At 33.6% G+C, this 23,575-nt stretch overlaps 3 protein-coding genes across 13 annotated transcripts; 1 reads left to right on the top strand and 2 right to left on the bottom strand.

The window, feature by feature from the left end:
* Positions 1 to 217: 217 nt before the first annotated feature.
* LOC122628761 (chitobiosyldiphosphodolichol beta-mannosyltransferase-like) lies at positions 218 to 7,062 on the top strand. Its single transcript, XM_043811369.1, has 14 exons — positions 218 to 615; positions 708 to 1,050; positions 1,133 to 1,380; positions 1,452 to 1,625; positions 1,715 to 1,829; positions 1,914 to 2,103; positions 5,392 to 5,422; positions 5,503 to 5,626; positions 5,797 to 5,847; positions 5,923 to 5,997; positions 6,080 to 6,234; positions 6,306 to 6,412; positions 6,489 to 6,717; positions 6,813 to 7,062. The coding sequence occupies exons 1-14, from the start codon at positions 339 to 341 to the stop codon at positions 6,956 to 6,958; spliced, it is 2,265 nt and encodes a 754-aa protein (XP_043667304.1). The 5' UTR covers positions 218 to 338; the 3' UTR covers positions 6,959 to 7,062.
* Positions 2,446 to 3,624, bottom strand: LOC122628760 (NHP2-like protein 1). The gene is made up of 2 exons (XM_043811368.1): positions 3,250 to 3,624; positions 2,446 to 3,002 (listed from the first exon to the last, which is right to left on the bottom strand). The coding sequence occupies exons 1-2, from the start codon at positions 3,250 to 3,252 to the stop codon at positions 2,625 to 2,627; spliced, it is 381 nt and encodes a 126-aa protein (XP_043667303.1). The 5' UTR covers positions 3,253 to 3,624; the 3' UTR covers positions 2,446 to 2,624.
* Positions 7,063 to 10,533: 3,471 nt separating the features above from the next.
* On the bottom strand, positions 10,534 to 22,333 carry LOC122628755 (zinc finger protein 665-like). Of its 11 annotated transcripts, none has more exons than XM_043811353.1 (12): positions 22,014 to 22,333; positions 20,778 to 20,883; positions 19,714 to 20,115; positions 18,662 to 19,176; positions 18,452 to 18,593; positions 18,041 to 18,373; positions 17,701 to 17,945; positions 17,548 to 17,615; positions 17,350 to 17,463; positions 14,398 to 14,619; positions 12,409 to 12,794; positions 10,534 to 12,202 (listed from the first exon to the last, which is right to left on the bottom strand). In XM_043811353.1, the coding sequence occupies exons 2-12, from the start codon at positions 20,826 to 20,828 to the stop codon at positions 11,729 to 11,731; spliced, it is 2,952 nt and encodes a 983-aa protein (XP_043667288.1). In that variant the 5' UTR covers positions 20,829 to 20,883; positions 22,014 to 22,333; the 3' UTR covers positions 10,534 to 11,728. The 11 variants fall into 11 exon arrangements, with proteins under 11 accessions (XP_043667288.1, XP_043667286.1, XP_043667285.1 ...); XM_043811351.1 differs by having other exon boundaries at positions 17,350 to 17,615; positions 18,662 to 18,795; positions 18,871 to 19,176; XM_043811350.1 differs by having other exon boundaries at positions 17,350 to 17,615; positions 18,662 to 18,798; positions 18,871 to 19,176; positions 22,014 to 22,332.
* Between the last annotated feature and the right edge of the window lie 1,242 nt (positions 22,334 to 23,575).

Genomic DNA, 23,575 nt, shown 5'->3' with positions numbered 1-23,575 from the left:
TTAAAGTTGATTAGAATTTCTACGCTTTTTTAATTGTACCTTTATAAGATAATTAGATTAATATATAATTGATATATAAGATAAAAAGAAGTAAATAACTTGTTAACCAATATAGCTAACGGATATAATTCGTTAGCCAATGACAATAAAAGAATGTGAAATTTTCTTAGATTTGATCGTATTAATAAAAAGCAGATATTATTATCCTAATTACGTGTCAGTAATATTTATAAAAAATGTTTGTGGACATGATGTAATTGTTTAATCTGTGATATTATGAGTTCACTTACATATGTTGATGTTGTCACTTTCGTACCGGTTCGACATTTCAAATTATAATGAACGTATTATACTTGCTGTGTGGGATATTATTGATAATATTAATAATACGTAGATTATGGATTAACTATCGCAAAAAAAGTAAGAATGTATGCATTGTTGTTCTTGGAGATTTGGGCAGAAGTCCACGAATGCAGTATCACGCATTATCCTTTGCAAAGGAAGGTTTCAACGTCGATTTTATAGGTTATCCGGGTTCATCTCCGTTAAACGAAATCAAAGATAATCCACGTATAAATATATATTATCTTCCACAACCTCCATCATTGGAAAATAGTATGATTCTTTTTATCAGCAATCCTTTTATAAAAATAAATCAATTATCAAACTATACATGCACTGTATGCAATTTTTTTCTAATGTTTCAGTTTTACCTACAGTTTTGCATTATATCGTAAAAGTACTGTGGCAAAGTGTTACATTATCGTTTATATTATTTTCTAAACATATATCGAGTTATATTTTGATACAAAATCCACCAGCTATACCTACGATTCCAATATGTTGGTTTTTTAGTATATTGAGCGAAGCCAAGTTTATCATCGACTGGCATAACTTCGCACATTCCTTAATGGCATTAAGCTTAAGAAAGGATCATGTTATTGTGAAAATAGCAAAGTTCGTTGAGATATATTTTGGAAGCAAATCGCATTATAATTTTTGTGTCACTAAAGCTATGAAAGAGTATTTACAAAAGCAATGGGAAATCGAGTTTGTATCATTAAAGTTATATTAGAAGAAATATCTGTTTTTGTTTATAATTTCTAGTAAAATTGCATTACTTCTTCTTTAGAGCACACGTTTTGTATGATCGTCCAGCAAGCTATTTTAAACCAATTTCATTAACGGATAAACATGAGTTTTTGTTAGAATTAAGTAAAAAGTATGACATCTTTCGTGGAAAGGAAACAAATTCTACGCTTTTTACCGAGAGTACAGCAGAAAATGTAAATTTATTATCTGTAAGACCAGGCATTATTATATCCAGCTCAAGTTGGACAGAAGATGAGGATTTTTCAATTCTTATAAATGCTTTACAAGGTATTTTTTTTGGATAATATATTTTAACATATATACCATTATATAGTTCTTCATGTTCTTTTTAATTGTAGAATACGAAAGTGCTTGTGATGAGAAGGATGCACATCTATCAGATTTGTTATGTGTAATAACGGGTAAAGGACCCTTCAAAGAATTTTATACTTCCATTATAAATTTAAAGAAATGGAAACATGTTACGATTATCATGCCGTGGCTTGAGAATGAGGAATATCCCAAAATGTTGGGTCTGTTGAAATATTATATGATAGAAAAAATTATTTTACGATCTCTTAAGATGAAGTTAATTATTTTCAAAATTTAATATTTTCTATAGCTAGTGCAGATTTAGGTATATGTCTTCATACATCTTCCAGTGGATTAGATTTACCAATGAAAGTGGTTGATATGTTTGGATGTGGCCTTCCCGTTTGCGCATATAATTTTGCATGGTATGTATTATACACATACACATGTATACATATGTATATGATCAAATAATACAATTTCATTATAATTGATTATAATTTTTTTAGTTTATCAGAACTGGTGAAAGACAATGAAAATGGTTATGTTTTCTCAAATGAAAAAGAATTGGCTGCACAGTTGAAATCATGGTTTCTACAATTTCCCTTTAATGAATCACAAAAAAAGATTCATAAAAAATTTCAAAATGAATTGCTTAAATTTCAGGATATTCGTTGGCACGATAATTGGACTTTAAATGTGCTACCTTGTTTTAACTAATAATTTTTTATTCCCACTATAATAAAATGTAATTATTTATTTATATTGATATAATAGAAATAAAAATAAAATTATTATCTAAAAATAAACATATTATTTTCTTAAATAAATCCAAAAACTAAAACATGATCTCTGAGAAAAGTACTTTTATTAGATATATTTTAATTCTGAAATATTTAAAAGTGAAATAATGTTCTTATGAAGTTATTCTAAATTATTTATATAATTTGAAATGTTAAAAGAACCACTTCGACGGCCGTTAATGTCTAATACTGTATATACAAAGAGAAAATGTGTATATCTTATAAAAATCTATACTAGTTTCGAAGATCAAAGAAAATTTTGCTATTGTTTATTGAAAATTTCAATACGATTAATAATTATTGTTACATCAGACATGTAAATGAGGCACATGTGACAAAAATATCTGTTTTTACGCAAGCAAGTCAGAAAGTCGATGCTTGAATTGAATATGATTGTACAACGAACAGAAATCTAACTTAAACCAATAGACGTTCTATTTGTTGTTGTATAGCTTGTATTTGTGGTTTCAATTGAGATCCTTCATTAACCGTAACAGAACAGGCAACAACTGGCCTGGATACTCCGCAAGCACGACCTAAAGCTTGTTTACTACGGACAAAGACATAAGGTACATTCTTATCTTCGCATAACAACGGTAAATGCAAGAGAATTTCTAGTGGTGTAGCATCTGCAGCCATTACAATAAATTCTGAAAGACCACGATTTAAAGTTTTCGCTGCTTCATTCGCACCCTTCCTTAATTGCTGATAATCGACAGCTTGTTTTACAAGATTTAAAATTTTAGCGGTTAGAGCTGCATCCGCTAAGGGATATGCTTTTGGATTAACTTCTTCCTGTAAAAAATAATACATGCATAAAATTGTTACTCAAATTTACATAATGAAGCATAATGTGTTACAAATCGATCTATTTCGAATAATAATAATAGGTTCGAGTGTAAATGTGAACGAGTCCACGTGAGAGAATTAACCTCAAAATATATAACCTCTATAAAACGTTCTAAACATACATACAAACATATATACATATATATATATATATATATATATATATATATATATATATATACAAATATCTTACCATTTTTATTTCTTTGACAATTAAAATTAAATATATAAGATATGTATGATATATGAAATATCAATAATCTACCCTCTCGGCGATTAATATTCTAAATCGCTTCACTGAGGAATCTTACACGTTCGACGAAACTTAATTTATAACGTAGCGTAGGATTCAATAAATTCCGCACAGTGTAACGTGTAACAACGAACTTTAATCCGCTTTCACAGACACATGTAAACTGAGTATCTAAATGATAAATCGAATATGGAAGAATAAACCACACGTGCTCTACTTATCTATAGTTTCCGCTTAGAGGGCACTCTAGTCGCATTACTTTAAGCGTCTTTTTTCATAGGTATTTATTTACCACTAGAGATTTCTTAAAAGTTTCTAGATAATCGAAATATTTCCCTGTAAAAAAAAAAACTATCAATCAATGTTACTAGATCAAGGGAAAAAAGAAGAAAAGTAACAGTGGTAGTAATAATTGGATTAAAAATATGACGACGTATCATAAAATATAACGAATGTCACGTGACGCAAGAGAAGTTGGTATAGAGTGGTAGTGGGGGAGACGAAACTCACGTTTCATTCGTGTAATAAAACGCATTGGCAACATTGTATCGATACAAGAGTCAACGACGAGTTATATCGATACAAAGTATATATGGCTGCCGAACAAAGTATAACGTTTTGTAATGAAAATGATATAAATACTTAAATCATGGTTTCTAACGTTTGTTAGTTGCAACATATTTTATTAATCATTATCAATTAATTACGCAAATACGTATTCGATCGTTCATGTCAATGAATCTTCGAAATAATATATAATTTTGGAAGAATTTTAAACTATTTAAAAAATCCATAATGTACATGGAATACAGTGAATTAATAATATTCGAACAATAATACATTCGTTTAAACGTTACAAAGATCGTAACGCAGGAGAAACTTAAAATAATTTTAATTAAAAATTTTGATCTATATAGTTTAATTGTACCGAATTAATTTTCTTTTGTATTTCTACGAGTGAACATCGAGTCTCTATCTTTTTAATCGCGAAAGCTTAGAAATTAATACTTTGGCTAATTTTCAAATTATTTAAACAATCTTTATAATGTACATGGAATATAATAAATTAAATATTTAAACGATAATATATTCGTTTAACATTACCCAAGATCGTAACGCGCGGGAAATTTAAAATAATTGTAATTAAACGTTTTAATACTTAAACATTTGAAAATCTTTAGTTACGTGTGACGTCAAGAAAATCAATTTTTTGATTGATTTTGACAATTACTGGATCAGTCAGTCTTTCTTTGTATTTCAACGAGTGAACATCGAAATTCTAACAGAATGTCTTTTTCACAAGTTACTGTAATCCCATTTGCTATAGGCAAAAAATATATAATTGATATGATTGTGCTATCAATGAATGTGTCAATGTGTCAATGAATGTAGCAGTCAATTTGACGTCAGACATTATAACGTCATTTACGGAGAAGATTACGAAAGATACATTTATACAAGTCCATACTATAGCTATGGCTCCGGTAGTGAGATTGGAAAAAAAAAAAAATATCAGTGGTTATCAAATGTAACTGAATAACCAGGATAATGGCGGATGCAACGCATGTATAAAAGTGTTACGTATAAAACTATAGTAACCAATCTGAGTTCAGTGCAAGATCAAATCATACGGCTATGTAATAATTATGTATAGAGGAACGTTTAAACAGAACTACTATATATAGATATTAAATGAATATATATAAATGTGTGTACTCATTCGTGTTTTGTCAGCATTATATCTTATCAATTCATCGTTAACTTCGTACAATCGATCGAGTACAAAATAAAAATTGTGAGCTATTATCAAAAACATATAAAGTTAAAATATATTGTATAAAAGATATTATTATATATATATTATAAAAAATCTTATAAAAAAGATTAATATATATATATATATGTGTGTGTGTATGTATGTATGTATATATATATATATATATACACAACACATACACATACATACATATACGAAATATTTGATACGATAGAGATAAAATAATGTCGATAATTTTTGGTAAAATTCAAATTGCTTTTTTGATCTTGCTAATTTTTATTACACATAATGTTATTAGTACAAAGGAAATTGTTCTTAATAATCGACCAATCATCGGTGAGTATTATTCAATTTCTTTTTTTTTTCTTTTTTTTTAATTGTATCGAATTTATTTCTTTCTATATTTTATTTCAAAGGTATTTTGTCGCAAGAAATTAGTTATCGTTTAAATCGTACTACCGAGGGACGATACAAAAGTTATATCGCTGCGTCTTACGTTAAATTTATTGAAAGTGCCGGTGCGAGAGTAGTCCCAATTTGGTAAAAATATATTTAATATTAAATGAAGTATTATATGTAATACTTAATCCAAATATTATTTCGTTATTATAGAAAAAAAAAAAAAAAAAAAAAAAAAAAAAAAAAAAAAAAAAAAAAAAAAAATTGAAATAGAAAAAAGAAGTATGATAAAAATTGTATCTTTATTACAGGATCGGAAAAAATGAAACATATTACAGAAATATACTTGAAAAATTAAATGGGTAAATTTTTGAACGATAATATAAACAATATAAAACAATTGAGTAGCTTAAAGAAAAAAACATTTGTGTTCTTAGAGTTCTATGGCCAGGTGGAGCTACATATTTTAATAATAGTAAAGGATATGCTGACGCGGGCAAAAAGATTTATCGGTATAAATTTTGAAATGTTATGGATGAAGAATTTTGTATTTTTGTTAAAATTTAACAACAGATTGATTGATTTGACTTTTAGAATCGCCGAGGAAATGAACAAGGAAGGAGACTATTTTCCAATTTTAGGAATATGTTTAGGATTCGAATTATTAACATACGTAGCAGCTAACAATGTAGAACATAGAATCACGTGTTCTAGCCAATCACAAGCTTTACCTTTAAACTTCAGTACAGGTGAGCGTCGAGTAATTAATAATTAATAAAATTACAGAATAAAAAAAGGAAATAAAATGTATTGTTTTCAGGTTTTAAAGAATCAAGATTGTTCAAAAACGCACCATCGGACATCATAGATATTTTGGAAAAACAGAACGTTACTATTAATTTTCACAGCTATTGCGTAACCAAAAAGGTTAGACTTCTTTATTATTTATTATCATTGATTGAGTGAAAGTAATTGACCTAATTGATCCATTAACAATACGCAGGCTTTGGTAAGAGTCAAGTTGAACGATATTTTCCGGATAATTTCTCGAAACGTAGACAGAAATGGCGTACGATTTATATCTAGCTTGGAACATGTTAATTTTCCTTTTTATGGATTACAATTTCATCCGGAAAAAAATATTTTTGAGTGGATAAAAGACAAAAATATACCTCATTCTTTCGACGCCATTAAAGTCAGTCAATATTTTGCTAATTTCTTCGTACATGAAGGTAAAATAACGAGATATCTTCTCTTAGATTAAATTATAATAAAAATTATTCCAATATCTCGTTTGATTTATTTATTTTTTTTTTGTTTGCTTTAGCTAGGAAAAATAAACACCGATTTCAAAATTTTACCGAAGAAGCCAAGAGTTTAATTTATAATTATCTACCATCTTATAGCGGAATAAATGGATCGGCATACGAACAAGTTTATTTGTTTCCATCTATGTTCTATAACAGTATATGATAATCATTGGAAATGATAAGACCAATGGATATATTGTGTAATATATTTTATAACGATAACACAAACTATGATAAAATTAATATAATAAAATTCTATGAGCAATATATATGGTCTTCTACTTGAAGTAAATTATATTTAAAAAATTTTCCGTTTACCAGACACAACAAATATTTTCTTTTCAGTAGAAAAATACGTTACGTTTCTGTATTAATTTTATTCTAATTAATAAAAAAAAAAAAAAAAAAAAAAAAAAAAATTGAATCAAGTGTTTAAAAAATTACGATGGTTCGTAATAACACTATTATTTAATGTATAATGATATAACAATAATTATATACATGCAAGCTTTCGTAAAATAAGTCGAGTAATTTCTAATAATTTTGATACGAATAATTATAAGATTTATATCTAATTTGGGACATGTCAATTTCTCATTTTATGGATTGCAATTTTATCCTAAAAAAATATATATACAATTGGACAGTAAGAAAAAATATACCTCACACTTGGAAAGCTTTTCAAGTCGGTCAACGCATTGCTAATTTCTTCCTAAACGAGAAAGAAAATAAATAAAGAAAATCTATTCTTTTTTTCTTTTTTTTTTTTTTTAGATTTATATATAATAAAAATTATTCTACTGTTGCGTTTCATTTTTTTCTTGAATTTAATTCGAAAGAATAAACATCGATTTATAGATTCTACCGAAGAGAGAGAGAAAAAAAAATAGAAAGTGAGAGAAAGAAAATTCAACAATTTAATTTATAATTATCAATTAGCTTATGTATCTGAAAATGAATAATTCGTCATAAGATCAATACTATCTATTTCATGAAAACTTGAACTATACAAGAAATATATAATAATATGATGTTAGTATGATATGAATAATGTTATATAAAAATTGTTCTTCTATTTATATGCAGGAATAAAGAAAAAGAGAAAATGTAATAACATCGTACACAATCTTGTCACATTTAACATAACACCAGTGTATATTGTGTCACAACTGGGATACATAATATTACAATGGTGCATAATAAAATTCTATACATAATATTTTGTTCTATCTAAAGTAAATCATATTCTGAAAACTTTCCTTCACCATATTTCGCTTTGAGTCGAAGCTATGACGTACAAGCATTTTTCTAGTCGCAGAGTTCATACGATATCAATGGAAAAAAGAATGTTAACCTCTTGCCCTATAATATCGTCCGAAACACGTGCTACATACTTTAAGAGTCAAACATCAGAAACCAGAATGAAACTCTTGATTCGATTTTTCACAAACGGATGAGCAACATTGACGGCAACTTTGGCACGTGCCATTACGACTTAAATCATAGTACAGCGGGTTAACGCAGTTTCGAAGAGACAAGGAAGGAAAAAAACAGAAAAGAAGAAACAGAAATAGAAAGGAGAACAATATTTGTTGACGACAATAAAGAAAAGACGAAAACGTCGACAAAAATGATCTCACAATATTATTTTCAAAGTAAATTGCGTGTAACTCGCGACGAATTTCGCTTCGACTCATAGAGAAGAAACGGGTCTCTGATTTTCGCCAGCTGCGTTTCTTTTTTATTTATAATCGATTTTTTTTTTTTTTGTTAAACAAGCTCACAACTAAATTTTCTTAAAAGCATGAACCAACTCTTAGTGTTTTATTCTTGTGTGTGTTTATATATATATATATATATATATATATATATTTATATATATATATAAAACGTATGATATTATATATAATATTAATTATTATTAATTCATATAAACATTATTTCAATTTTTATTCCATGTTACATTCTACTAGCGGTAATATGTAAGGGGGGGGGGGAGCCGTGACAAGTTAACGTTAGGGTTTTTAAATTCTTTACACTATCATATAGCAGAGATATGAATAATCCCATAGATCATCGGTTTTTATCGTCCATTGACATACGATCGCATCATGTTTATATATGCTCTATTCGTAATGTGTGTATGTATATATATATATATATATACATACTGTATATATAAGCGCGCACGAGCATTTATATATATTATACATATATATATATTTTTATCCGCATCTTTTAAACATTAGACACACACGCTGTTATGGAACTTTTCACATAGTTTTTTTTTTTTTCTTATCTCTTTTCTCTGAAGAACATTAGCGAAGTATGTATATTATTTAGCCGCAGGGCGACTAAAGCTCCCCAATGCTGCGTGCTTGTCGTCCCCTGTTTTATATTTTTTTTTTCGATATTTTAAAATAGTAAGTGATATCTAACTGTTTGAATATATTTAGTAATATATATTTATATATATATATATATATTTATTTATATATATAGATCTTTATTTATATATTTATATCGTAATATATTATATTAATTCTAAATCTCTAATAAGAGCATCGAACGTAATTATAACGCATGTAAACTCCATACCGACATATGTACGCGAGATATAATAATTTTTAATGATATATTATATCATACATAATTATAATCAATGTAAACCTGGCAATGTGACAGTCACTTAAAACCCTAATTTATTTTTCTCTTTTACAAATCAGACGCATTATCATCTAATAAAAAGTCCGTTTTGCGTTAAGACAACGTGGTAACTAAATGTCAGTGATGTCACACTAACAAGTGCACGTTTCCATTTATCTTAATAGTAAATATGAAATATATATGGCCTTATACAATGATCGCTAGTGTTATCAGGAGAGAATATATTTTTTTTGTCCTTTTTGTTTTTTTTTTGTTTTTTTGTTTTTTTGTTTTTTTAGATAAGACGATACAAAATGTGCTTCTTTTTCTTTGTATGTTTTATTCTTTTTTTTTTTTTATTTTTTTTTTTTACTTCGATCGTTGCGAATTAAATTTAATAACCGAATTCCCTGATTTATTTATTTATTTTTGTTAATGTAACAGTCTATTCCCCGTGTATGTGTAAAACTTAGTTAAGTTGTCGACGCTTATCGGTTATATTTATTCGCTCGAAATCAATACAACATTTCCAGTATCAGAAAGAGAGAGGGGGGGGGGGGGGGGAGTGTGAATGAGAGAAAATAGATAAAGATAGATAAAGAGAGATAAAGAGAGAGAGGAGAGTATGTGAATGTGAAAGAGAGAGAGAGAGAGAGAGAGAGAGAAGTAAAAAAGAGAGAGAGAGAGAGGGAGAGAGGGAGGGAGAGGGCGAGGAGTGAGAGAGAGAAAGGTAACTGTTACGGATTCATATATTAAGCAGAAAAAGGCTTAGCCATATTGCACTCGATCTCGCAACAGATTTTAAAACTAACGAAAGTATTTATTATCTCTAAGTCCCGACGATAGCTCTAAGTGTGTATTTATATATCCGAATATATACCATCTAAATTCGTATAAAATGTATTACGCGTATAAAATGCACCGCGTAATTAATCCCCTGTTCCTTCTCTTCACTTGAACAATATAGTTATATAACCTTCTGTTCTTTTTTTTTTTTTTTTGCTTTCATTCTTTAAGCTTACATCAAATCAAAACGTTTTAAATCCATGTGAAATGTTCCAGACGTAGGACCGTTCCTTCTCTGTCACGTTCTTTATCCATTTAGACAATTCGCGTAACAAAGTAACATAAATCTTTTTTCTTTTTTTTTTTCTTTTTTCTTTTTATTTTCCTTAATCGCGGAGTACATTAATTCAACTTTAATTTTCGTCGTAAAATTTATAATTGAAAAAAAAAGAATAGAATGGAATAGAATAGATTAGATTAGATTAGATTAGATTAGATTAGAATAGAATAAAATAAAAATAAAAATAAAAATAAAAATACAAGTGAAACAAAAGTTTCTTAATATTGCATTTCAAGAAGCTCATCATTGTGATCAATTGTTTCTTTGTTTGATTTCGAAGTGGCAGTAACGGTACCTATTCTTAAAATGACTGATTCCTTTAGAAGTAGATGGGTACGTATCACGATATAGCTTTTCTCTTTCTTCTCTTCTTACACAATCAAAAGGAATACCCATCCGAAGAAATGAAAAACTTTGGAATTGAAGTGAAATGATCACACGACGTATAAAAGTTGTAATTAATAGTTAATAAACTCTCTGTAAAAACTACTAAATTAAAACATAATATGAGCATCGGTGAATTACGAAGAAGAAGAAGAAGAAGAAGAAGAAGAAGAAGAAGAAGAAGAAGAAGAAGAAGAAGAAGATGAAGAAGAAGAAGTTCTGAGCACTGCATTTGCACAAAAAATCTAATTATGAAATCGTAAATTATATATATATATATATATATATTTATATATATTTATATATATATATGTATCTATACTTATATAAATCTATTATATTTATCATACAAAGATATATAGAAACAAATTCAAACTTTGGATAATCTATCGCCGACAACACGCAAAATGTATTTAATATTGAAAAATCTTTCAGTGTTATTTATACACTGATAAGATACTTGTAGAACACGATCGTGCTTCGTTTTTTCCTTTGTTCAAAGTTCGATACCTTAATCTTCAAAATTAAGGTAATTTTTTAGCTGCTGTCGAAGAATCATAGTCCCAAGTAATTTTCATCACGTAACGACACTTTCCAAATGAAAGAACAGATAGAAATAGAGTACTGTGTTCTTGTGATTATGATTTCGAGTTTGCATAAACACCTGGAACACAGTCTCTCTCGGTATTCGTCAAACACACTGATAATAACAACCTTGAGAAAGCTCCATCGCCGTTACGGTTCTTTTCTCGACGTCTTCTTAATTTCGAGTTTGGTTTAATAAGATGTTAGAACTCCAGGGGGTGTTGGTACTACCACGGTATGTTGTGGGACAACTGGTGGAGCTGGTGGTGCCAATGGATGTCCAACCAAAACCGCTGCGGTTGGTATAGGTAAAACTCCAGATTGTGGAATAGCAGATGGTGTGCTAACCTGCGTCGGTGGCCCTTCGGCAGCGTGTTTTCGCAAATGTCTCAACATGTTTCCTTTTTCAACGAAAGTCTTGCCGCAATCTGGACAGCTGTGTGGACGTTCGTCCGAATGGGATCGTCTGTGAGAGACCAAGTGTCCTTTACACATGAAGTCTTTGGGGCAGAGATCGCAACGGAATGGTCTCTCGGCGTTGCTTCCTTTGTTATGCGAACGCATGTGGAAGAGCAAGTTACCCTTCAATGGGAAGCTCTTGCCGCACTCCGTGCACACGAATGGACGTTCACCGGTATGACAGCGCATATGATTTACGAGATGTTCCTGTGTAATTCAAAGAGAGAAAACAAATAATGAGTCATGTTACAAGAATAAACACGAAGCTCGATGACAGATATCTAGCTTTTCTAATCGACTCCAGATTCCAATCGTTAACGATGGAATCAATCGGTCGTTATAAACTGAGAGTCGATGGAAAAGCTATGAAAAGCAAACGTGTAATCCTGTTTCGTTGGAGGAAAACAACGTACCTTTCTCGTAAATGGTTTCGAACACACATTACAACAATGCGAAGAATCTCCGGTATGTTGACGGAGATGATTATTGAGGTGTTCTTTCCTAGTGAACGTCCTCTGACAAAATTCACATCTGTGCGGAGATTCGCCAGTGTGGATTCGTACATGATTCGTCAAGTGCTCCTTACGAGTAAATGATTTTGAGCAGAAGTGGCATCGATGTGGCGATTCGCCTGTATGTTGACGCACGTGATTGGTCAAATGTTCCTTCCTCGTGAAGGATTTGGTGCAATACTGGCACTTGTGCGGTGACTCACCCGTGTGCTGCCTGACGTGGTTCACCAGATGATCCTTCCGCGTAAATGCTTTTGGACAGTACTGACAACGGAAGGGCGTCTCCCCTGTACAGTTTCAGAAACGACATTCACAATTTTTACTCGTCGTTCAAACAAAGAGTTTATCCTGCACAAGCCGAGTTTTGCCCGACGCAATGGACCGAGGCAAATAATCGAATGAAACCATTCGAATTCTTCGCGAAACTATCGAATCTCCATTTAAACGAGACGAGTCTGCCACGTGTAAGAGAGACGATGACGTTTTCATGTTCTTCCAAATTTCCACTCTTATTATTCTTTTCTTTCTTTCATTCGATATTTCCAGATCCTTATTTTTACATTCGAGTAAAGTCAACTTGTACAGTAAGAGAAAGAGAGATTACGTTACTAATGTATTCATATAAGTATACAGATATGAACGATATACATAACATATATTTATCTATCTATATACATATACATATATTTATATATGTATATTTGAAGATCATAGATTTTACAACTTTCGTTAGTAAACAAAAAGAATCTAAATGTATACTCCGATCGAAGATATGTGTATGAATATAAGTAATAACAATACGATCGTTCTCAATATCTTTGAATTTATAACTCAATCAAGGGCGTGTAATAATTTGACAGATAATAAGTTGACAATGATGTGTTAGCGAGCAACAAAGTATATATGTATGTGTATATATACATATATACGCATATACGCATACACATACATACACATACACACACACATATGCAAATACAATTCTCGAAATAATGGATCGTCGAAATATAATACACAGAAGAGTTATGAATGTATTTATAACGAGAAAGGCTCTGAAAGAGTGAGTGATAAAGCATGTATGAGAGCGGTGTATTAGGCAGAACAGCAATAATGTCTCTAGGGAGATTCGATGAGAATGGGATGCGTAATTCGTCGACGAAAAATTAAAGATGACAACGAGGAGCACGACGATGACAACGATGACGACGATGACGACGAACGACGATGACGATGACGACGAAAACGATGATAATGATGATGATAACGATATCAAATTATTTATAAACGTACGATCTGATGAACAAAAATCGATGGATCACAACGGGAACAATGGAATACGATCGACGCGCAGTAGTAGAGTAGAGTAATAGTAATAGTAATAGTAGTAGTAGTAGTAATAGTAGAGTAGTAATGGGAATAGTAGTAGCGCTTGAACATGCAAACTATAGCGAAAATGAGTCAAAATGTTAAATCTCGAGTTTTAACATGAAAAGCACGTGTTTTAGAAATCCCGTAATGAAACATAAAAATCGAAACGTACTCGATGGATGATCTCGTCGAAGGATGTTGAAAGAACGAAAATGAAAAACGATGAATGATAAAAAAAAAAAAAAAAAAGTAACAGAAAGAAATAAAAAAAGAATTTTTTTTAACAATGGATAAACAAAGAAAAAACCCAAAAACAATAATTAGAATGTGACAATGGCGTTACGACGGCGGGTGAACTCAGAGTCCCTAAATGTATTGAAAAAGACATAAAATTCCTAAATATATATATACACATCTATCTATGCCTGAATTCTAGTCATGTGAACACTGAAAAACTAATCATTAGAGACAAAACATTACGATCGGTTGCCTGTGAAGTGAACATCTGCCAACCGCTCTCACCTGTGTGTTGGCGGATGTGGTTAACAAGGTGTTCCTTTCTGGTGAACGATTTGGAGCAGAAGCCGCATCGGTGTGGAGACTCACCCGTGTGCTGGCGAACGTGGTTGAGAAGATGCTCCTTTCGAGTGAACGTCTTCGAGCAGAAGTCGCAGCGGTGCGGCGTCTCACCCGTATGCCACATTATGTGGTTCGTGAAGTGCTCCTTCCTCGTAAACGACTTACCTGTACGAGCAGCGACAAACAAAAAAACCAAAAGAGGGGCAGCTGATTAAACTGCAATTTAAATCACATCTACAACAATATTATTATTATTTTTATTATTAATTATTAATTATTAATACTATCATTATTGCCCTATTATTATAATTATTTTGTTCTTCCTCCCTTCGCTCTCTCTTTTTCTCTTTCATTCTATCAATTAAGTTAGGTCTCTGCTAAGTAAACTGCAACTACGACAGTATTATTATTGTTCATTTTATTACGTCGTTTTTATTTTTATAACTATTAAGTTGATATTTTATTTATATCCGACGATATAACGGCTATTTATAATTCCCGTAGGAAAAAAATTCATTGTAAATACTTTGTTAATAATAATTTTAAAAAAAGGGGGAAAATAGTATTATTCTTTTCATTTTTTCCCTCTCTCTCTCTCTTTCTTTCTTTCTCTTATTACGGACCTATAATTAATAAACTTTGAAATGTTATTTCCTTTCTTTCTTTCTTCCTTCCTTCCTTCCTTCCTTCCTTCCTTCTTCTTCTTTTATTCATTGTTCGGTAAAAAGTTAGGAAAGTACGGACGGCGTCGATTATGTGTATAACGAATATACGAGTTGCAAATCAATAAAGTACACACATTCACCTAACGTTTCGAATACGTCGTACACGTGCACATAACACTGCATGCTGCGCGATTATATCTCGTGTAACACAATACGCGCATACCGGCGTCGCTGTTGGGTGTTTGCACTCATGGCGTCGGCGACGACGACGCGAATAAGTTAAAATTATCCTTGCTTTAATCACAAATATCTATTTTAAGAAAAATACTTTCCCCCTTTTTTTTTCTTTTTCTTAACCGACCAACTAAATTTGATTTAAAATTCGAATGATTTTAGAGAGAGTTCATCGACAGAAAGATTAAGAGTAAAGAGGGGGTGGAAGAGAGGAGGAGGAGGAGGAGGAGGAGGAGGAGGAGGAAGGATGAGAGAAGTAGGTACGAAGGGATGTTACCATTAGATCCAAAATTACACGTCGACTTCGAGTTACACGAGCGCGGGTCTTTTCAAATCTACACTTCTACTTGCACTTATTCCTACATACATGACTTCTCTAATTTTAAATGTGGAGTTTAAAAAAGAGAGAAAAGGAAACAAAGAAAGAGAAAAAAAAAAGGAAAAAAAAAAGGAGGGAAAGGAAAAGAAAAGATAAACAAACTTTAAACTCTAATTTAATATGTGAAATTATTACAGAACAAAATCGATCGATGTTGGTCAGATTAAAAAATAAAAAAATAAAAAAATAAAAATAAAAAAATATATATAACCTATATATATATATATATATATACATACATAAAAAAAAAACATAAAAAGAGGGGTAACATATATATGTATATTTTGAAAGTGTGTGTATATATATGTATACCAACCGCTTAAATTTACGAAATAGCAAGTCATGTCATCACAATGTACTCTCGAAGGTGGACGTAAAGAAACTTCTGAAGTGCGTCTGAGATACGCAGACGAGGTGTGTGCTTGGGAGGGACTCGTGCTAGACGACGAAAGGAGAAAAAGAGAGAGAGAGAGAGAGAAAAAAAAAAGAGAGAAAAAGAGAGAGAGAGAGAGACAGAGTATACTGCGGCCAAAGACACCGATAGTTCTAAGGTTAGAGGGGCGGCTTTTGCAAAGGAATGCGCACGACCCGCGAGAACGACCGGAGGGGTGGTTGCTCGCGATGCGCGATCAATTCTCGCGGATTTTATTTCACTGCTGTGCGCCTATCTATACACACTTTAAGGCTATAGTATGTCATATACTCCATTTATACTCGTTCGAGTTAGAGAACAAATTTATAAATTCGAATTCTCTTTCTATTTAATTTTTTTTTTTTTTCTTTCTTTTTTATTTTTCATCAACATATGGATGACGTCTGTCTTATCAAATCGTTTTATTTCATTAATTTAGAAGAAAAAGAAGTTGCTACGATCAATTGGAAACAATGTATTCAATTCATTAATTCACTCTTATTAATTATTAATAAATATATATATATATATATATATATATATATATAGGATGATTGTAAAGATGAATTACTACGAATTATTCCAATTTACGTAGGACCGCTTCAAAGGTCGATCGAAATAAAATCGAGAAGTGGTATGTTTCCAAAAATAACATTTCATCGATAACGTAGATACCCGTATTTTCTGAGTATCACAGCGCCGAAGTAAAGAGAAAACGTGTATTACTCTTTCACGAGTGGTCGATCTTTGCAGTTTATTTTATTCACACATACACAGATATTACTTACCTCATCGTCAAAGATTCCCATGGGTTCCAATTATAGCTTTCAACAATGTACTAAAAGTGGGCCAATATCGTTTGGAGTAAATTTATCGCGCAGTTAAATTTATGATAACGTAATATTGCAAAAAGGAAATGCAAAAAAAAAAAAAAGAAAAAAAAAAAAAAAGAATTCGGTAAAACGTTACCGATTTTTATAGATTATTTCAGACACATGCGTTTTATATTACTGATCCAAAAGAGATAATAATGATTAATTGATCGGTATCAATCGCGGTCGTATCAAATTTATAAATCTAAACGAAATCAAATGATAATTTTTTCGATATTCCTTAGAATTTTTTTTTTCTTCGTTTAATCGTTCGTATTTGAAATTGATGGATGCTATAGCAACTAATGAAAGTTGAAATGTAATATAACTTACCGCATATCTCACAGCGGAATGGGGTGTCATTGGTGTGTGAACGCATGTGGTTAGCGAGGTGCTCTTTGCGCGTATACTTCTTGCCACAGGCTTGACAATGATGGGGGGTTTCTCCTGTATGCCACATAACATGGTTCATAAAGTGTTCTTTGCGAGTAAAGCTCTTCTTGCAAATATCACATCGATGTGGAGTCTCACCAGTGTGTTTGCGCACGTGATTTACCATGTGTTCTTTTCGGGTAAATGTCTTCGAGCAATATTGGCACCTACGAGTGAAAAGTATTAATTAGAATTGACGAATAGAAATGATCGTAAATGGAACGTAAGATGGTAAAAAGAAGAACAACTTACCTGTATGGTGTTTCGCCTGTATGGCATCGGGTGTGATTATCTAAATGCTCTTTTCTTGCGAAACTCTTGCCACACACCGTACAGTTGTAAGGCTTGTCGGTAGCATGTCTTTTCATATGCCGCTCCAACGAAGGTGCATTTGCGAAGACGTGAAAACATACAGTGCATGTAAACATCGATCCACCCAAGTGACATTTTCCGTGACGCGTTAGATCGTTTGCGTTTGAGAATGCCTTCCCACAAACCTAATAAAATACGAGATAAGAATATATATATATATATATATATATATATATATATATGTAATTAAAATGTACAAAAATAGAAATATCAGATTCACCTGACACGTGAATGGTTTCCTTTCTGTATGATATCTACGATGTACTATAAGCTGGTAACGAAACTGGAATATCTTTCCACATATCTCACAGGCATGGCTGCCAACCGAAACTGGCGATGCACTTGGACCCGGTGTTGCTTCACCATCGCTAGTTTTTATGTCAAACTTATTCAACTGAACTTGCTGCACTAACGGTGTACCATTTTGAATGGTGGTAACTGTTTGAGTAGGTACTGTACTTCCTACCAAAGTAGTACCAGCTGCAATTTCACTTTGCAATTTTCCGAAAACTTCGTGATACGCTAAAAGCTGGTTAATATCTTCGACATTGACCTGTCGAGCGCAATGAAATTTTGTATTTTTATCGCCTTATATGGACGAATAGAACGCGCGCAAATATAATGTTATTACCTTGTACATGTTTTGTACCATTTCAACACCCAGTGTTTTAGCTAAGTCTTGTTCATTTCCCGCACTAATTTTGACCACCGAACCATCCGCCGTTCTGACGTCCATCATATGACCACCTGGTTTTAAGTCTGGAACTTGAAATCTAAAAAAAAATAGAATGGATTTTTTATGATTTTTTAAAAGTATATACTCCATTGCATAGAAACTTACTGCGTCATATTAAGTTGCCGCAACTCCTTTTCCTTCTCTGGTTTCTCCGAATTATTCTGGCTGCTACCCTCGGTCGAAGAATTCCCGCTTATATTCACGCCGATCTGCTGCTGCTGCTGCTGCTGCTGTTGCTGCTGCTGTTGCATTAAGCTCTGTTGTAAGTCTTGTGGTGGTTGTAACTGAAGATCGCATTGAACTTGACAGTGAACCTGATTATCGCTACAGCGTTCGGTGGTACAGCTGCCTTCGTCCTTGACTTTGTTGTCGTCCCGCTGAGTGTTCTGGTTATGTGAGGTCGGTCCATTGTTCTGTGCATTTTGATGATTCTGCATTTGGTGATGAGATTGCTGCTGCTGTTGTTGCTGCTGCTGTGGCTGCTGTTGTTGCTGCTGGTGCAGCTGCTGCTGTTGAGCCTGCATTTGTTGTTGCATTTGCGCGTGTGCTGCCTGTAAATGACTAACGCTCGCTGGGATATGCGCCCCGTCTAGATTAAGGCCAGGAAGAGAAACTGGAATCTGTTAACAAAGAAAAATAACACATTATTAAAAGTTATGGAAAAGTTACAGTTGTTCTTGATGTAATGTTTGTATTATTTTTCTTTTTTTTTTATCACTCAATATTTCAACAGTCTGTAATATTTCATCAAGTACTACTGTCAAATGAGCATTATCTGACACATATCATATAGATTAACGAACATTATTTCAAATTTCAAGAGCTACTCACAAGCTGCTATGTACCGAAATATAAGAATACTGCGTCGAAAGTAAGAAAGTAGGAAGTGAAAGGTGGAAATAGGATGGGACATGGAGAAAGAGAACATTATGGCAAAAGCAAAGAAAATTTGCCGAAGATAGTAGACCGTTAACTCAAAGGCCGCTTTACTCATTTGGCATTATGTATATCTTTTCCACCTACTCACATTTCCATAAACATACGCGCAAGGTACTATGTTACTGCAACTCCTGCAAAGGCAGACTCTAATACTCTGCTATGATAGTTCATAAGCCACATTCGATCTTCGAGTATAGCGTGCTTCTACGCAAACAAACCTGAGAGTTGGACTGCATAGAGCCATGATGGTTGCTACTGCTAACTGAAGGTTGATGGTGATGATGTGCCGACTGAGAGGTTGACTGATGATGAGAACTGGAGTTCAATGCCATTTCCTGGTTCAAAGAGGAGGCTGGCTCTTTGGAGGATGCCTCCCCACTTCCACTGCTCCTATGAGAGGAGTTGTGGTGGGAATGGTGGTAGACCGAGACCTGAGGTAGCGGTCCGGGAAACAGATTGGTCAGGACCCAATACTTAGCTACCGAGGAGGCTAACGCTACGGCTGTACCTACACGCAGGTCCGCGGATGAATGAGGGGTATTCCCCACATTGCCAAGGCCAGTCGAAGTAGCCAAACCACCTGGGTATGAAGGACGACCACTTTGACCCGCGTTTACATCCTACCGATATACATTCAGACATTTGTACAACATCAATAGGGCATGCAAAGGCATGCACCAGGCTCGATTCCAATCAACAAGTGCGCCAATAAGGATTAAGTCCTCCCAAAGAGTCTAGGCTCAAGCATTATAGACTGGTTAATATTTACCTAAATACAAGATAGATATTTATTTGTTGTAGTGAATACGCTTCAACTTTTAGGAAGGAAAATTCAGATTATCTCAAGAATATAGAAAAATGTGTTGCGAAGATTGGCTGTAAATAAAATTTGCTTGTAGAACATTTTACGGTATACGTTAAACCGTGTATAGTCGACACGTTACTTAGAAAACGAATGAGATATAAATATGTTAATACATAGATACTTATGTATATACACGTACACAGAATACAAAAAATATACTAGTATACGTAAACTGTCGTCTACTTTTGTTAATAAAGAAAGTATACGTTTGTGTAACTAGCTTTGAAACGAGAGAACAAGATAGACAGAGCACGTAAGTCTTCGATAAAGTAATACGATATATATATATATATATATATGACACGTCTTCTTACTTTGAAGAATACCTAATAAGATATATCTTTAAACATAAACAATATTTCCATCGCGCATTTGTAGCTTGGTAAGTAGCCTGCATACGTTTAAAAATATTCTCACCTCTTGTTGAGCCTGCGTAGTCGCTGGCAACGCATGCTGCTCGCTGTTCATCTTCGCTCACTGAAGGCTACCAATTAAGTGCTTCTGACATAATTCACTTTTCATCCTGCAGAACACATGACTCGAAGTTAAATTTTAACTTCAATAACTCCTATTGGAATTATCCAAATTAAAACTATCTCTAAGCTTCTCTCGTCGCTCGAGTCGCGTCGTTTCCTTACGAATGCCATAACGTCTCAGCACGTAAAACCTTCGAAACAAGAGCTCATGAAGAAGAATATACGAATCTGACTTTTTTAATCGGTAGGATCTGTATCGGAAATCGAAGAAAAACAAACGTCACGACGTTTAACCTCGAAAATGGTCGATTCGAGCAAATACTCGGTCGGCTATGAAAATCGCGGACGTCATCGCTGTGTGGGAATTTTCCGATACGCGCGATCCGACGTGGCGATCGATCGCAATAAACACGAAAGTAGCCATGAGAAGTCGATCCTCGCGGATTAAATCGATCACGTCTTAACCTCCAGACAATTTTTATTCGACGAAGCGGGAAATAGGTGAGTCATCGGCTAGCATCTTCGGGAGCGTGACAAAGGGGCCGCGTAAGAGCGATGAAAGCGGTCTACGTTTCAACGGCAACGGCAACGGCAACGGCAACGGCAGCGGCACCTCGTACGAGTACGCAGCTGTGCTTCAATGTCGGCCACGACCAACCGGCGTAGAATTCCCCGCGCTCGAGGGAATCTCCTCGTTTACCATCTTCTGGTTTGCCTCGCACATATGACGCGTGAATTATATTGTCGCTCGGTAGAAAGAACGTGGAACGGGGACAAGGGGCCACAAGATGGTGGTGACACAAGATTCGGGGGCAAGGGAATGTACCTGTATGTGCATCGTAACGAGTCGGAGGGAGAGGGGGGAGAGAGAGAGAGAGAGAGAGAGAGGAGGAAGGCGGGGAAGAGAAATAAAAAAAAGATATACTATATATATACATACATACATATATATATACATATATATATATATAGTAGGTTTATACAAAAGAGAGAGAGTGAGTGAGCGAGTGAGAGAGAGAGAGAGAGAAAGGAGGCTATGCGTACAAAGAAAGAGAGAGAGAAAGAGATAGAAAGATGGAGGCAAAGAAACGAGGCGCAGCGAGTTCTTTGACCACGGCCAGAACCACACCGAGTATCAAAGTTACCTTCGTAACAGAGCTTAGAGAATTGGACTCACGTGGTAAAGGATGCCGTCGGCGGTTCGGGCATCTCGCTCTTACGGCCTTAGGCCGTCCCGTGCACGGGGAGACGCGCGTCCCGACGCAGGGGGGACGCCTTTCGCCGCCTCTCGACGTCTCACCTCGCCACGGATACCCACAAGCAAATCCTCGATAATGGCCACGCTCCCTCGCCCTCCGCTTCAACAATATCATCCAAGTGTACGCCGTCGAGAACGGAACAACGGAGGACCAAATTCGGCCCTGTTCGACTCCGACGTGCCACGTAATTTTACGAAAATCTTGGGAAGTGCCTACGTGCTCGCGGTTAACAGAAAATACGACGACTGTCATGGCGTCCCTCGCCCACCCCGCAGGAACTTACGCGCTCGGTGCGTCCGAAGGACGCGCCATTCCGAATGAACTCTTATGAGAAAATTTCTCGTGCAATCTCTTCTACGTCGATCAGAACGATTTCCTATGCATTTTCAAACGAAGAATCTTCGTATAATTTCGAAATTATCAAAATCTAATGTCTCGAGTACCCTTTGTCGTATCGTCGTTGTTGCGCGCGCAGCATCCGGTTGCGCGCGCATCGGCTATACTTCCTGTAGAGATTGAACCGCCAAACCAAAATTCTGGATGACGATGAAAAATGCTTCACACCCGATCGATCGTCCGCTAAGCTGTGTGTCTTCCTTCTTGCGTACTAACGTACTGTGATATCTCACAATCGCTTCGCACATGTTTTCTTTTTTCTTTTCTTTTTTTCTTTTTCTCTTTTTTTTTTTCGCTATCTTTCTTTCTATCTTCGTGATACATAGATAATGAAAGCACGATCAAGTAATACTACGGAGATATATGTTCATTGATGACAACACGTGAACACGATTGATTTAAATACGCATCTGCCGGAAGTAGCTTCGAGTAACTTTTTTGCAAAGACGCCTTTGGATTGGTTCGATATTAATGACGTATTTTAACGAGCCAATTATATCGTGTTTCATAAAAAGTGCCCGATTGTAGATGGTGTTTCAGTTGTTTCTTATTTCTGGAATACATAGATTCATCTATACTTATGTAATTATAGCGTTACGGTCGGTAAGTGCGTTAATTTCTTTATGGACGATATTAATATGGCGGATATTCGATAAGTTTTTTCTATGCTTTTTTTCAGAGGTTACCGACAGAGGCAGCACTGGCGTTCAACTGCAGACGCGCTAAAAAATCGATAATTCTTCTTAAAGTTAGTCTTATCCGATTTATCGCTAATTATTTAGAGATATAAATTTATATAATTCATTTTTTTCTTTATCACAAAATCAAGTTAATTTTTATATTTGCGATAAACACGATTTCATGAATCACATGATAAAACAGACTGAATTTAATAATGCGATACACGTGATTCGAGATTTTGAAAAAAAGAAAGCGAAATACAACGTCTGTGAAAAATTATAATATCGATGAATATAAGAAAAAAAAAAGAAAAAAAAATATTTAGAATACGCCATTTTTTACAGAATTTTTGATTTTACCTCATTTTATTTTGTCGAAATAACGTGAAACCACCTTTTTTTTT

Source organism: Vespula pensylvanica, chromosome 4, assembly GCF_014466175.1.
Source record: "Vespula pensylvanica isolate Volc-1 chromosome 4, ASM1446617v1, whole genome shotgun sequence".
Classification (NCBI taxonomy): Eukaryota; Metazoa; Arthropoda; class Insecta; order Hymenoptera; family Vespidae; genus Vespula; species Vespula pensylvanica.
This window is presented reverse-complemented; position numbering and strand designations above follow the sequence as displayed.

Coding starts and splice junctions, on each gene's coding strand:
- LOC122628761 (XM_043811369.1), top strand. CDS start 339: ATGAACGTATTATACTTGCTGTGTGGGATATTATTGATAATATTAATA. Junction 1,626..1,714: donor GGAATATCCCAAAATGTTGG/GTCTGTTGAAAT, acceptor TATTTTCTATAG/CTAGTGCAGATTTAGGTATA. Junction 1,830..1,913: donor TGCGCATATAATTTTGCATG/GTATGTATTATA, acceptor TAATTTTTTTAG/TTTATCAGAACTGGTGAAAG.
- LOC122628755 (XM_043811348.1), bottom strand. CDS start 20,828: ATGAACAGCGAGCAGCATGCGTTGCCAGCGACTACGCAGGCTCAACAA. Junction 19,177..19,713: donor CTATGCAGTCCAACTCTCAG/GTTTGTTTGCGT, acceptor CTTTGTTAACAG/ATTCCAGTTTCTCTTCCTGG. Junction 14,620..17,349: donor ATTCCGCTGTGAGATATGCG/GTAAGTTATATT, acceptor CTGCTCGTACAG/GTAAGTCGTTTACGAGGAAG.